The following is a 14388-nucleotide window of genomic DNA, read 5'->3' on the forward strand; positions in this document are numbered from 1 at the left end:
TTTTGTTCCTGAAATATGTTATGGGACACCGATTTGTTTTCATTTATTCATTCACTACAGTAGGTAGCGATGCGGCATTTAAAGACAACAAAACAAGACAACGAAGAAGAAGCTGGGCAAAACGGTCTGCGCGCGCACAATTCAGTTCATCTTGAGGTAAAATGGCGACGGCTGCCATTTCCACGGAGTTCAAGAAAATATCGGATTTAAGAGTTGTTGATCTTAAATCCGAGCTCAAACGAAGGAATTTGGACACTTCTGGTATAAAGAGCGTTCTCCTCGCAAGATTGAGACAGGTAACTAAAAAAAAGCTACTTTGTTCAAAGAAGGGTGACCGAGGTGGGTATGCGTTAGAGGGATGCTAAGGCTAATGTTAGCTAGGCTAAACGGTTGAAATGCCTGCTGGCTCTGTTTATCTTTGGCTATATAGCTAACTACACACTAGGTAAACTGCTAATACTAGCTATACATAAACACCTGTTGGAAAAAGTGAAACGCTACACGCATTATTTATGAGCTAATGTTAACTTTAGCAGTAGCTAAATCAAGGGGTGCACAACAAACACGAAAGGCCTGCGTAGGCTGTCTGTGCTTCGAAAAGATGTGTGAAAATGGCTTTCTGAATCTTTAAAGCGCCACGATGCCAAATTAGCTAACTAACACTTAGCGTCAATGTGTACTGGACCTCTATCTAGCTCTGGTAGAATCTGACACCCTTTGCTGCATGTCGTGTTGGGGTTTTACATTAGCCAGTATTGAATTCCATGAATCTAAATAGTTTTGCTTTAGGTTTTAAACAATTTTATGTTACAGGCATGACGGGCTGAACTTGACATTTAAAGTTAAAATGTAGCAATAATTTCACATCTTAGTGTGCTTATATATCATATTCACTACCCAAAGCCGTATATAAGAGAACCTCACATTTGACACCTTTTTGGATCCACACTACTACACCTCAATCTACATGTATTCCCAAGATCTATAATCAGCTTTTGCTGCCTTATGAAAAGACAGAAACAATTCAATGTTGAATGGTAGCCATACAATGTTTGTGTATGCCAATGGACTCTGGGCTGATTTAAAATAACTAAATAAAATGGCTTAAATAAGTGCTACAGTCTTAAGCACAATTTGTGCACAATCAGTAGTTGCAGTAATTCAGTGGCATTACTTACTGATATCCTTGGCCCGGATATTACAGTAGTGCCGAGCATAACACAACTCACTTGGTCATCACTTCACTTGAGTGGGATTAATGACTTAATTAATGAATTAATTGGTTTTTCTCAATTTTAATATTTTATCATATCTAGCTAACTGTTTATTCTGTCTTATCAGGCAGATGGCTTTGCAGTTGACTAGACAATTGTTGATTGAAACAATCATGAACAATAAGGATATTGAGTGTTGTTGGAAAATATTTGAAACTGTTTTTTGTTCAATCTTTTTGAAGGCGCTTGAGGATGAAGATGGTGACACAGAAAACATTCAAATCCAGCTTTCAACTGACTCATCAACTCGGAAAGGTGGGAAAGCTAAAGGACAAGGTAATCTTGCTATTGATTTAGCCCAATCTATATGACAGGGTGGCAAAGCAAGTAGATTTTTCATGGTCTATGTATTTCACCTTTCAGGTAAAAAAGTGGATTCAGATGGGGACACCACATGGGAAGAAGATGTGTCTTCCAAGGTGACCGTGGCATTAATAAAATAAAGCTTTTTTGTCTTTGCCCCTCTTGCCAAAATGTCTACATACTAATATAAGACTTTCTCACAATGATCATTAAAATGGCATATTATACCTTCTTTATAGAGTTGTTGTGCATAAACAGCAGCAATTGTTTTGAACCAAAGTGTAAGCCTGATCACCATAATGACAGCTGTTTACATGGTTTATGTGAAGCCAAACCTGAATTTATTTAAAAGTTTGGGTCCCCAATGGAGGCCACATAAACATCCATCCAACGAGTGGAAGGCTGCCAGGAAGTTAAGAGTCTGAAAAAGTGTAAAAAAATATGTATGACAAAGTAGTTTAGATACTTACCGTGCTTAGAAATATTGTTTACAAAGTTCTCACACACAATTCAGACCTTACGCTTTCCCATCTAACACCTTAACTGATTCCAAAACCCAAACTTAATTCACACTAGCTGAAACATAGCCAATGTGTTTGTCAGCACTTAGTTTAAAGCTACAGCATGTAGTTTTCAGATATAAATTACAACCTTTAGAAAGTCTAAAGTGCAAAATCTTGTAAGATTTGATTAATGCTTCAGGGATTTATAAAATAGAAGCATATACTTGGAACAACTGAAATTCATTCTGTACACTTGGTAATATCAATCTTTTGTTGCATTGAAATATTTGTCAGCTCATCTCAGTGTTTTCTTTTCTAGGAAACTGAAGAGTATGGATCAGAAAAAGGTATGTGCATGGTGCACTAATGCCCAATTCTAACATTAGGTTGTTTGTTCTTTAAGCTAACCTGTATGATGACAAGAAACTCCTGATTGATTTCATAACCTACATTTAGTGGTATGTTATGCTTCTGCTAGCTACTACACTGTCTAGGTCACAATGTGCTAAAAGGAGCATCAAGGATATGTTAAATGAAGACATTTCTGAAGACCAATCCAATTATTATTATTTTTTTAATTGGTACAAAAATGAACCATTGGATGTGATTTCCGTGGATTACTCAAAATACATTGAGGAGAAGTTCAGTTTTCTTCTGTGGATTTCCGTTTCCTCTGGCATTCAACTTCCCATATTCTGCAGGGAAACAAAGAGTTAAGGCTAAACAAGCTGACACTTTATGTCCAATGAATTAAAGGAATCAACGACTTACAGAACTAGACGATCATTGCACTTTCCTGTTGACGTTTTGATCGACAACATTGGTGGACAGACAAGAGCACTGGGCAGGTCTGAATACTTTGCTCCCTTTCCGACAGGAATCAGACACCTTATTACAGGTTTAGTCAGGTGACTGCCTGTGAATGAGGTTGGGATTGGGTAGCTCTAGGACAGCTGGACTCCTCTTATACACTCAAGATGCAGAGACCTTGAGTCAGGAGGCAACTGAAAGATAAAGAGACTTTGTATATTGCAGACAATGTCCATCAGAAATGCACATATTCCTGCCAGCTGGAAGAGAACTGACATACAGCATGGCCTGGGACTGGAAGGATAGACTTTTGTGACCAAAGGGACACATGGTTTGCGTACAGTTGACTGGACTCATTACAGCCGTTTGGATTTGATGATGAAACTTTTTCAGAGTACTCTGAAATCTGCTGATAAGACATTGATGACATTGGTTATTGGAGAAATATTGGAAGATATTGAAGATTTCCTAATACTCGGATGACTTGCCGTGGACTGACCAGCTTGGGATGCATTTTGCAAAATGGAAGAAAACTGAAGCATGAACTGATGAGTTGTTCCTCCTCATTTGAACTTTGTCACAAGAGTCCTACCTGGAGAACTGCCACACATTGTAGGAGCCATCTGGAATTGCAGATTCAGTATGAATTATGACTCAAGTACTTTACATGTGTCAAGAAATGAAGAGCACTGAATCATCCCCCATTGATGAAGAGTGTGTGTTTTTGTGTCTTCCAGTGGTGTCTACGCCCTCGATGACCATTAACACTAAATGTGCTTTCTATTCTACTTTTTAGGTGAAGTAACATGCAACATGTCAATGTTAAAAGTTATGTTTTGCCATGTTTATCCTTGTTAAATCCCTCAGATGTAACTGATACAGATGATGGTACTCGTGAAAATTCTAAGCCTGCCCCCTGTGAGGACAGCCTCGCTCAGTCTGAGGCTGAGGCCCTGGTTGAGGCTGAACCAGAGTCAGAAGCTGTAGCGGCTGATTCAGAGCCTGACCCAGAGGTGGATGCTGAGCCAGATGTCCATGCAGAGCCAGAGGTGGATGAGGAGGCTGAGCTAGAGGTCGATGCAGATGATGGACCAGAGGTGGATGAGGAGGCTGAGCCAGAGGTCGATGCAGATGCTGAGCCAGAGGTGGATGAGGACGCCGACCCAGAGGTGGATGGGGAGGCTGAGCCAGAGGTGGAGACCGAGCCAGAGGTGGAGACCGAACTGGCTGAGATGGATGCTGAAGCCATGAATTCCTCTAAAGAAGCTGAGGATGATCACCTATCTGTCTCAATCCCAAATGAAGACGCCATCACCCTAGATGTTGATGGTGACGATCTCCTGGAAACAGGTAAACATATGAGACTTCCAGATCCAGAGGCCGAGAAGGGCACTGATGAGCCAGAGGCCTCTGCTGAGACGGCCCCAGATGACGACAAGAAGGTGGAAGAGACCGAGGGCCACAAAGATGGTAAGAAAGATGATGGATCCAGGGGTGAGCCCACGAAGAAAGACAGCAGAGAGGCCCTGAAGAAAGCTGAAACGGGAGACAAAGAAAAGGATTCTGGGAAGAAAGGCCCCTCCGCTACTGGGGCATCAGGTCAAGCAAAGAGGTTGGTCTTTCTATGTCAGTTCTTTGATACTACTACCAAGTCCAGCTCACTAAGAACGCAACATTGTGGGTAGCCTCAAGATTTTTTTTTTTTTTTTGCCATAAGGGAAATGTTCACTGATGTACCTAACCCTGCCATTTACTACTTTGATTTATTTTTCTGAAGTTGGTTAAATTTTGACATTAACCAGGAGCTGAGAAAACTTCTTATTTTGTTACTTTGACCTTTCCAGCAGTTTTAAAGCCATTTCCAGTTTCTACCAAGGCATTGTAAAAGAGCATTAGTCCCCGTGATGGCATTGTTTTTTTTTTTTGTTGTTTTTTTCCTTCTTTTTGGTCAAATGATTCGCTGTGATGTTGAACAAACCTCCGAAGATTTCATTGGTCCAGGGAATAAATTGGCTGTCAACCTGACCCGTCTCACCACTGGAAAAGCAATGAAGCCTGTGAGACATTGGTTCAGATCCACGCCTTGCCCACAGGATTTTTTTTTTTCTGAAAAGTACAAAATAAGGTGTTTTATTCCACTAGATGCTTATCACTTTACACAGGTAAATTTACATTCACTCACTTCCTGTTTGTTGCAACATTTGCTTTGTAGCTCTTCAAGAGACAGAGATGGAAAAGCTGCAAAAGATGAAAAGGGTAAGAATTCTGTTTAAATGTTGTTGAAATGGAAACCCAGTGAATCACTTTTCCCATTTCATTTAACTTGATGCAATATATTTCATACCCAATGACTGCTGAATGTGTTCTGGAAAACATCTTTATCAGGAGTCATCAGCAGTAGCAACAACAGCTCTTCTCGTAACATATGGGTGAGCGGCCTGTCTTCAAACACCAAAGCAGCTGATCTAAAGAACCTGTTTGGCAAATATGGAAAGGTAAATAACGTGTGCAGTTTTGTTTTTGGATGAATGAGGGGGATGCAAACGTGTCACCTTTTGGCAAAAAGCTCCGCTTTGTATCCCAAATGGGGTCATTCGTGGGATTTGTGTAGATTCAATAAGTTTTTGATATTTTGGAGGGGAGGGGGGTTGGCGGACTGGGTCAGCGAGTAGTAGCGTTATGGTAACCTTAATTAGTTTATATGACAGTATGGTAAGCTTGGGACTGTTAATCAGCCTGATAAGGTTGAGTTGTTTTGGTTTAGCGAATGGTAGCCCTCACAATTTGGATGTAATGTTAAGTGTAAGGGTAACCCGATAATTTTTACTAGCTGAAATTTGTTGCCAACAGGTTTTAAGCGCCAAGGTGGTTACAAATGCTCGCAGTCCTGGTTCAAAGTGTTATGGCTTGGTGACGATGTCTTCCAGTACAGAGGTGACGCGCTGTGTCTCCCACCTTGACTGTACAGAGCTCCACGGACAGCAGATATACGTTGAAAGGGTAATTTAGGAAGCAGCTGTAGAGTCCAAATAGTATGAGACCTTGATTGGTCTAATGCAACCCTTTTTTGTGGAAAATTTATATTTCGCTGTTTTTTCAGGCCAAAAATGATCCGTTCAAAAAAGAAGGCTCAAAAAAGGAAGCAGAGGACATTGCAAGTTCCAGCAAATCAAGTGATAAGCGCAGTTCCACAGGAATAAAACCAACTAACAAGTGGGTGACAGGAAAAAGTTGAAAAGCTAATTTGTTGATTGAAAGCACATTTAACCTATTTGTTGTCCTTTCGTATAGAGCACAGCCATCTTACAAAAAAGAGGACAAGAAATTGGATAAACTCTCAGAAAAGGAAAAAGATTTATCCAAGAAACAGGAGGTCAGAAGTGGAAAATCTGAGTCTGTTTCATCTAACTCAGGGCAAGATTCTTCGAAAAAAGATGACAGAAAGCATGGGTGTAGGTTTTACTCCTCTTCATCTGTATTTGAGAGAATCCCTTTGAGTTTATCAATAAGTATATGTATGTCCTCTCTGATTATATATATTTTCTTTTGTTCTAGGGACAAAGAGCCCAGGCAAGATGGTGGTGGCACATTATCCCAAAGGAGATTCTAATTTTGGCAAAATGAGACCTTTCAGAAGGGGAAGGTATTTTGATAAAGTAAGACCTTTGTTTGTATTTGATTGAATTAATAAATATATATATATATATTCTCTCTCTCTCTTATTTAAAATTTGCCATCAGATGTTAAATAATATTCTGTTCAAAACCTTTTCAGCCCTTTGTCAACATGAATGTTCAAAGACGGCCAAAATGGTTAATTTCTCCCGAAGAGGTAAAAGTCTTGATCGACGTATAGCTTTGTATTTGCTTTTAACATGCTTTAACTATTGAGCTTTTTTTTTTTTTTACTTTAATTTGTATTTTACCCTTCCAGTTAGAGATGATGAGAGACAAACAGCGACCTTTTATTAACAAGGGGGAAGACATCCTGCCTTTTGAGAAGATGAAGGAGCAGAGGATGCGTGAACGGATGGCTCGTCTGGAGCGTGTCCGTAGAGCCATAGAGTTGCGCAGGTACACATTTAGTAGATGTAAAATGAATTATTTATTTTTAACTATTGATGATTCATTGTCTGAAAGTTCTAAGACTAATTGTGTGTTTTTGTTTTTAGGCGGCGTGAAATTGCCGAACAAGAACGCCGAGAGCGTGAGCGCGTCCGTCTGTTACGGGAGCGTGAAGAACGGGAGAACCTTCTTCGGGAGCGCCAGAGACTTGAGATGGAAAGACAAAAACTAGAAAGGGAGCGCTTGGAGAGGGAGCGGCTTGAAAGGGAACGAATCCGTATAGAGCAGGTACATTGAGCATGAACAAATTTGCTCTTTCCACAGTCCAGGCTTGCAGTCCAGTTGCAGTCTGGCATTTCAGGTGTGCAGTGGAATAAAGGGGATAGACAGCTAGGGTTGGGTACCAAAACGCGGTGCCAATAGGGCACCGGTTCCGACGTAAACGGTAGTAACGAGACCGAAATAAGAATGGAAATTTCAATACCTGACTCTTTTTATTTATTTTTTCTTTTTTTCAGAAGCATTGCTGCACGTAACGCTACGTTACCGTTAGCGGACATGAAAATCACTCACCTTTTGGCGAAATTCGCCGTTTTGAAACCAAAATAGGTGACCTACGTGTATTGTATAGATTCAATGAGAAAATGTTTTTGGGGGGGGGGGTTAAGTACTCGGGCCTGTTACCCGATTTCTGGCGTATGACTATTTTAGAAAAATAAATAAATTAAAAAGTCCACATGGGATTTGTTTTGATGCACTGGATTTAACCAATCATCGAACTTCCACCAGGCAGAGTTTATCAAACTTGGAGCATGTACAAATAAATGGCGCTGGGCATGAATAGAAGACGAGGAAAAGGGTGGAGACGGGAAGCCGTTTAGCACTTGCCAGTCAAATTAACTTTAATGAGTGCATATTGAAATATTACACTGTTGGTTGGTAAAAAATGCATCTCAAAATGCATCAGATTGATGCTTTAAAATATGGAATATTTAAAATGTTCTTCCGGGGGCAGCAGCCTCCCCCAGAGGGGTAATATCCTTATCACCTTTTTCACCCCTGACCCGTTTCATGCCTGCATTAGCTAGTAGCTGGATTAAACACAATGGTTAAAATGCTGACAGCTTATGTTAAGCGGTGTAAAGTGTGACTGAATTTCCCTGTAGAGAATTCCAACAACGCAGCTTCCATTGTCAGAAAAACACAGACGGTGCGTTTACTTGAAACTCGCCAGCCTTGTGGTGCATTCAAAGTTATTGTAAAATGCCCATTTCCCATCTGGTGCTTGTTTTTGTCGTTTACCAGAAATTTACTGGTGAAATAAGTCATTGTTATAACTTATGGTTATTACATTATTAATCAATCATTTAATTTTTTTTTCCCTCTTATGTACATTACAAATATATTTCGGTTCAGGCATCAATTTAGACACCGGCACAGTTTTAAAAGTATCGATTTAGCACTGGTATCGGGGGGAGGGGGGGGGGACCCAACGATACCCAACGATACCCAACGATACCCAACGATACCCAACCCTATAGACAGCTGTGTTCATAGGCAAGAATAAGTTGGCTTGTGTAATTTACCACTTGTTTTTCAATGCTTCCAAATTGTTTTTAGAAAGTTGTTCAACCCACTCAGACTGGGATTTTCTTACTGCTTATAAGCGTATAGCGGTTTCACGTCTCTCAGTAATTCATTTTAATTGAGGCATTCTATTACCTCCTTCAGGAACGACGTAAAGAGGCAGAACGCATGGCACGTGAACGTGAGGAGCTGCGGAGGCAGCAGGAGCAGCTCCGTTATGACCAAGAAAAGAGAAACAACCTCAAAAGGGGCCGGGAGGTGGAACATGGGTATATACAGTATTTGAATTGTTGTCCCTCAGCAGTTTCATGGTGGTGTGATTATGATCAAAGTTGGACATAAGTGAGGACTCAAACGTAGATATTTTAGCATTTTATCTGCAGCCATACGGGTTTGTTTAGCTGCTCAGTGGCTTTGAGGGAGGTTTTACTTTACATCAACCTCTTTAAGCAAACAATGTTGTGTTCTAATGTTGCATTAATGATAGCGCAGTATTAAATACTTTACCTATCCAAGCTCATTACTCATGTGGTACGTTTGTATTTAATGTCTTAGCCGGAGAGATGATTCCTATTGGAATGGCAACAAGAAGATGCAGTCTGACTCTGATGTCCGTTTGAACCAAGGCTCCAACTACAACCGGCAGCAGAACCGCTTTTCAAACTTCACTCCTCGGGAAAGGGGTCGCTTTCCGGAGGCTGCTGCCGAGCAGCCTAACACGTTTGACAGGTACAAGTGGTGAAACCAAAGGAATTGAAGTAGTCATTGTGGGAACATTATTCGTAACGAGGCCTTTTTTACAGAAGATATTACGACTAGGGCTGTCAAAATAATGTGATAACCCAAATTCCTGTAACACCTCAAAGTTTTGTGACGTGCAATTACCGCATGCACGTTCTGTGATTTAGGGCCTCGGCCTGCTCCGTAGTTTGGGAAATCGGGAAGCGATGCAGCAGTAATGCATGCCGTAACGTTGTGTATGGCTAGCAGAAACCGTAAAGTGCTCCGTGATAACATCCAGGGGATCACCAAATATGCCATCTGGCTCGATGCGGCGGAGTGAAGCGCATTTCTGGTCTAATCTACAAGGAGACTCGCGGTGTGCTGAACGTGTTCCTGGAGAACATAATTCTCAATGCCGCCACCTAACACCGAGCACGCCAGAAGGAAGACGGTGACCGCCATGGCTATGGTGTACGGTCGAAGAGGCAGGGCTTCGGAGGTTAAACCTGATCCTGAATCACAAACAAAAGGCTCTTTAATGAGCCACACACTTTATCTAAAGAAACTTCCCGTTCTGAGTAACAGGCTGTATTACTTATATTTATAACTAAATTGGTGATCATTATAAAGCAATTCTCTCCATGAGGAGAAATGGATAAAGAAAATGCTCTTTTGAATGGCAAGTTCAGTTTCAAAGCCCGGTGGTTCCCTCGACAAGACTTAAATTATTTGCACGTACTGTCGATATGAATTGAGTTACCACCGGAATATGTCGAGTCTCAAATACCACTTGAGCATTAAAAGTTGAAAAATATCCTTTTTTTTTTTTTTACAGTAAATTTAGGAAGAAATTGTGATTAATCACGAGTTAACTGTGAACAATCATGCGATATAATCACAATTAAAATATTTTAATCGATTGACAGCCCTAACTTTGACATGTCACCGAAGGAAAGAACCCGATTATCTGTTTTATGTTGCTTTTTGCTAATTTGACTTTTTGTGATGTGACTAATCCAATTTTGGTTCTTGTTTTGTTGCAAGACGTAACCGGTTTGACGGTGAGCCAGAGGTAAAGAAGAGTCGCCCTGCTCCTCACAGAGAGAGCTCTGGCTTTGAGCGCTTCCCAAAGAACTTTGAAACAGTCCGCAGAGCTGAGCCACCTCCTCCTCAGCGCACCGAACTCCGGGACACCGACCGCAGGGACAGGGATGAGAGGCGGCCTGTGCCCATGCAGGATCGCCCTATGGGAGCCAGAGCTACAATGCCTGGCATGTCGCACAACCGCTCACCCAGGGATGGAGGGCATGGATGGAAGAATGATGGTGGCATAAACGCAAACAAGGGAGATATGCGGTAAAAGAAATTCTGTTTTTGAACATGAAGCATTGTCGTTACCCCCTCCCTCCCTCCCTCCCTCGATCAGTGACAGCTAATTTCTTTGTTTTAAATTTTCTGCAGTAATGCTGGGTTAAACAGAGGACCTATGCGCATGCGTGCAGAGCGATCGGGCAGAGATGTCCCTGTACTTAGAGGTGGCTCCTCGGCCAGCCGCGGAAGGAGCAGCTTCAATGATCGTGATGAAGGGAGACCCATGGTCATGAGTGGACAGGTCAGCCTACCTTCTTTTTGAGAGAGTTTGAGTTAGTACAAGGATATTGACAGGTCATGCAAAAATGGAATAGTCAATCTACAGAAATGGAATTAACTTAGTGATTGAAATGCAAAAAGGACTTTACTAATTTACTAATAAACAAGGAATAATAAAAAATCCTTAGCGCTCTACTCAGCTGTAGAAATGAACGTTTTTAGTGTACTAGTGTTGATGAAATGTTAGTCCAGTCTTGCAGTTTTTCACTTGAAAATAGCCATATTTTACTACGTCTGGAGTTTTTAACAACAAAGGTTCAATCTCAAGCTGTAGCCCATGTGTACATTTAACAATTCATAGAAGACTGGCTCCAGACTCCAAATCTCTTTGTCTGTCTCTGCAGCCATTCAGCTCTGGTCGCCAGGTCGTGGTGGAGCGTCACAGCAGGGATCAGGGACTGAGGAAGGAGTGGCACGGTGGATCTAGCTCCCAGGGCAGGGGCTACCCTGATAATCGCAGAATGGGAGCCAGCCGGGGCAGCATGATGGCTGCTTCAAGGTATACCTTTAAGACTTTAAAAAGTCTTAAAGGGATGGTTCGGAGTAATTCACCCTAGGGTCCTTTGCACCATGACCTTGAGCCAAACACCCCCCAGAAGCTTTTTTCACCTGGGTCTTACATTGGGAGAGTTAGCTAGAGTAGCGTTATCAGCTGAATAGCTTAGCGCAGGGGCTAACGGACCCACGTTTGTATCTCGTAAATTACCCCACTAATAATTGCCCGAATGATACCAAACGTCTACAAGTAGTACAAATAGGTTATGCCTATGCCTAAACGATGGATTGGAAAGTTTGTAAGTACACCAGAAGTTTATGTAAATAACACTTGCCTGCTTGCTTCTGCTCTCTGCTGTTGTTGCTGCTGTAAGACGAGTGCTTAGGGCCGTCTACAAATTACAACACCGAAAAGAGATGCAACAAAAATATTTATTTTAACTTTTTTTTCAAAGTAAGTGCTGTAGTATAACCAGCAGGAGACAAGTAATAATTGAGGTAAGTTTGGAGACATTACCTTATTTAATCATTGAATTAAATATTTTTGTTGTAACTCTTTTCAGTGTAGTAATTTGTAGACAGCCCTAAGCACTCGTCTCACAGCAGCAACAACAACAGCAGAGAGCAGAAGCCAGCAGGCAAGTGTTATTTACATAAACTTCTGGTGTACTTACAAACTTTCCAATCCATCGTTTTATGAGAGCATAACCTATTTGTACTACTTGTAGACGTTTGGTATCATTTCGGGCATTATTAGTGGGGTAACTTACAAGATACAAACGTGGGTCCGTTAGCCCCTGCGCTAAGCTATTCAGCTGATAGCGTAGAGTAGCGTTAACTCGCCCAATGTTCGACCTAGGTGAAAAAAAGCTTCTGTGGGGGGTGTTTGGCTCGAGGTCAACGTGCAAAGGACCCTAGGGTGAATTACTCCGAACCATCACTTTAAATAAAACTTTTGATTTTTAAGGTCTGGAAAAGTCTTAAAATCTGGAATTTATGATAAGGCGTTATCTGGTCTTAAGGCGTTTGTTTTTTTTAAGAATTCACCAACACCGCGAAACATTTCGGCACATTTTCTTATTAGGCTACTTCTAGTCCACCACAATTCAGAGTCAAGTAGACTATTGTACGTTTTGCTTAACTATTTAGTTTATAGCTTTAGTTACTTTGCAGCTTCAGATTAATAATACTAAATAATATGAATAAATTATGATGTATTAAAGTGGATAAAGATGAGACTTTGTTGATCCCGTGGTAAAATTCACAATAGCTACCTGCCAAGTCATACTTCTGCTATAATTTTGGTGAAAGTAACGCAAAAGTAGTGTAAAGCATTACAATTCAGAGGCAGTAATATTGTAATATAACTATTACTCTCAAATGACAGTAACTAGTAATTAATAATGTATTACATTTTGTAAGTAACTTGCCCAACACTGGCCAGGGTTGTAAGGCGAATCAGCACTTGGTATAAAAGTTGTCGTGTCCCTGTGACCGTCTGGAGCGTGGTTCTGGTGGCGAGCTGTGTGCTGCTTGGCCACACCATTCTGTGTCGTGTCGCGCTGAACTTTTTCCTGTTTTTATTTTTTAGTCGTGTTTTTTTTTTTTTTTTTTTTAAGAGGACTTAAAGGTCTTAAAAGTCATTAAATGTGCAGATACCCTGTATATCACACTTAGAAACAAATGATGACAAAACTAAACTGTATGATCCCTTTTCTCTCCTTACACCTGGGACTTGTTTTTCTGTGTGCAGTCACTCTTCGTCTGGAATGAACCGAATTGTACAGATCACCAACAACTCCATTCCCAGTGGTGGCAACGTGGGTGGATTCAAGCCCTTCAAAGGAACACCGCGGCCGTTCTAACTGCAACCAAATTCTGTCACTTTAAAGCACCTCAAAAAAGATTTTTCTTTTTTTTTTTTTTTTTTTTTTTAAAAGAGTATCACCTGTTTTAGGTGGCACATTTGTAGGCATGAGGTTGATCACTATTTTATTTTGTATAGACAAGTGTTTACCTCGGTGTAGGGTTTTCCTGACAGTTCAGCTGTTAACATTTAACAACCCTGTGCACACGTTTTACTTATATTTACAGTAGATATTGTACAGCCCCTAGGTCTTTGGAACACGTTTTCAAGTGTTACCAACTTCTCCTCTGAGTGTCGTATGTACATTTTCATTAGTCTAATGTCCCACTCAGTTTTCCTGTGTAATATTTCTTATTTTAGTGTATTATAGAGCTCATGAAGTGTAAGGGATCATTCACCTATTTGGATGTTTCTCTGTGAGGAAACTGATGACATTGGAGTATTTTCTTTTTTTTTTAAGTCATACTTGCTGTGGATGTCCTGTTTTGTAAAGAGTAGTTGGATTTGCTAAAACAATGTCAAACTGTAAGCTACCCTGCATTGTAGCAAAATACCTCTCAAATGCCAGTTGAATAACTTAAAGGCCTGTCTGAAATAAAATTTGACTTTCAAATCTGTCACTGCAGAGCATTCAATGGTGTCCGAGTGCCCGAAAGACCATAACCCCTGGTTCTTTTTATTTATTTTTTTCATGGATTTATTGACAGAAGTTAAAGCAACTAAAGGGATCAACGGTTATATGATGCCATCGACAGGCGACCTAGTAACATGCTCTGTGTCGTTGAATAAAATTACAGATTTCTCTGGGTTTGAACATTGTTGGAAACATTTGGGATGACAACTCAAATGTATAACATGGATATAGTCATTTCTAGACTGTTAATAAGCCTTTCTTTTAAGAACTGGTTATTTTTTTATTTATTTTTTGTTATAGTTGGACCAACACGACCACCTCTGCACTGCATGTACTTAGATTGTCGTACACTTTCCCCTACGCGCGGCTCAGAAGTGGTTGGTAAAGCTTGATCAAACTGCAGGAAACTGATGAGCAGGATGATTTGTGCGGATTGTCGTCAAAGCCTAATTGTCTCCCCTCTGACCATGGCCAGATC

General features: G+C 40.8%; 1 protein-coding gene across 1 annotated transcript; it reads left to right on the top strand.

Moving 5' to 3' along the window:
• The first annotated feature begins 129 nt into the window (after positions 1-129).
• Positions 130-13896, top strand: sltm (SAFB-like, transcription modulator). The gene is made up of 20 exons (XM_039794327.1): positions 130-296; positions 1457-1550; positions 1638-1693; positions 2400-2427; positions 3758-4502; positions 5103-5146; positions 5276-5385; positions 5741-5890; positions 5991-6103; positions 6182-6342; positions 6446-6546; positions 6665-6721; positions 6824-6963; positions 7062-7242; positions 8686-8810; positions 9097-9270; positions 10309-10620; positions 10726-10876; positions 11259-11413; positions 13163-13896. The coding sequence occupies exons 1-20, from the start codon at positions 162-164 to the stop codon at positions 13272-13274; spliced, it is 3144 nt and encodes a 1047-aa protein (XP_039650261.1). The 5' UTR covers positions 130-161; the 3' UTR covers positions 13275-13896.
• Positions 13897-14388: the final 492 nt, after the last annotated feature.

This window comes from Perca fluviatilis, chromosome 3 (genome assembly GCF_010015445.1).
Source record: "Perca fluviatilis chromosome 3, GENO_Pfluv_1.0, whole genome shotgun sequence".
Taxonomy (NCBI): domain Eukaryota; kingdom Metazoa; phylum Chordata; class Actinopteri; order Perciformes; family Percidae; genus Perca; species Perca fluviatilis.

Bases quoted from the DNA above. Each gene is read 5' to 3' on its own strand.
- sltm (XM_039794327.1), top strand. From the start codon at position 162: ATGGCGACGGCTGCCATTTCCACGGAGTTCAAGAAAATATCGGATTTA. The intron at 6,104-6,181 runs GTGGGTGACAGG...CCTTTCGTATAG, and splicing joins GGAATAAAACCAACTAACAA to AGCACAGCCATCTTACAAAA. The intron at 7,243-8,685 runs GTACATTGAGCA...TACCTCCTTCAG, and splicing joins AACGAATCCGTATAGAGCAG to GAACGACGTAAAGAGGCAGA.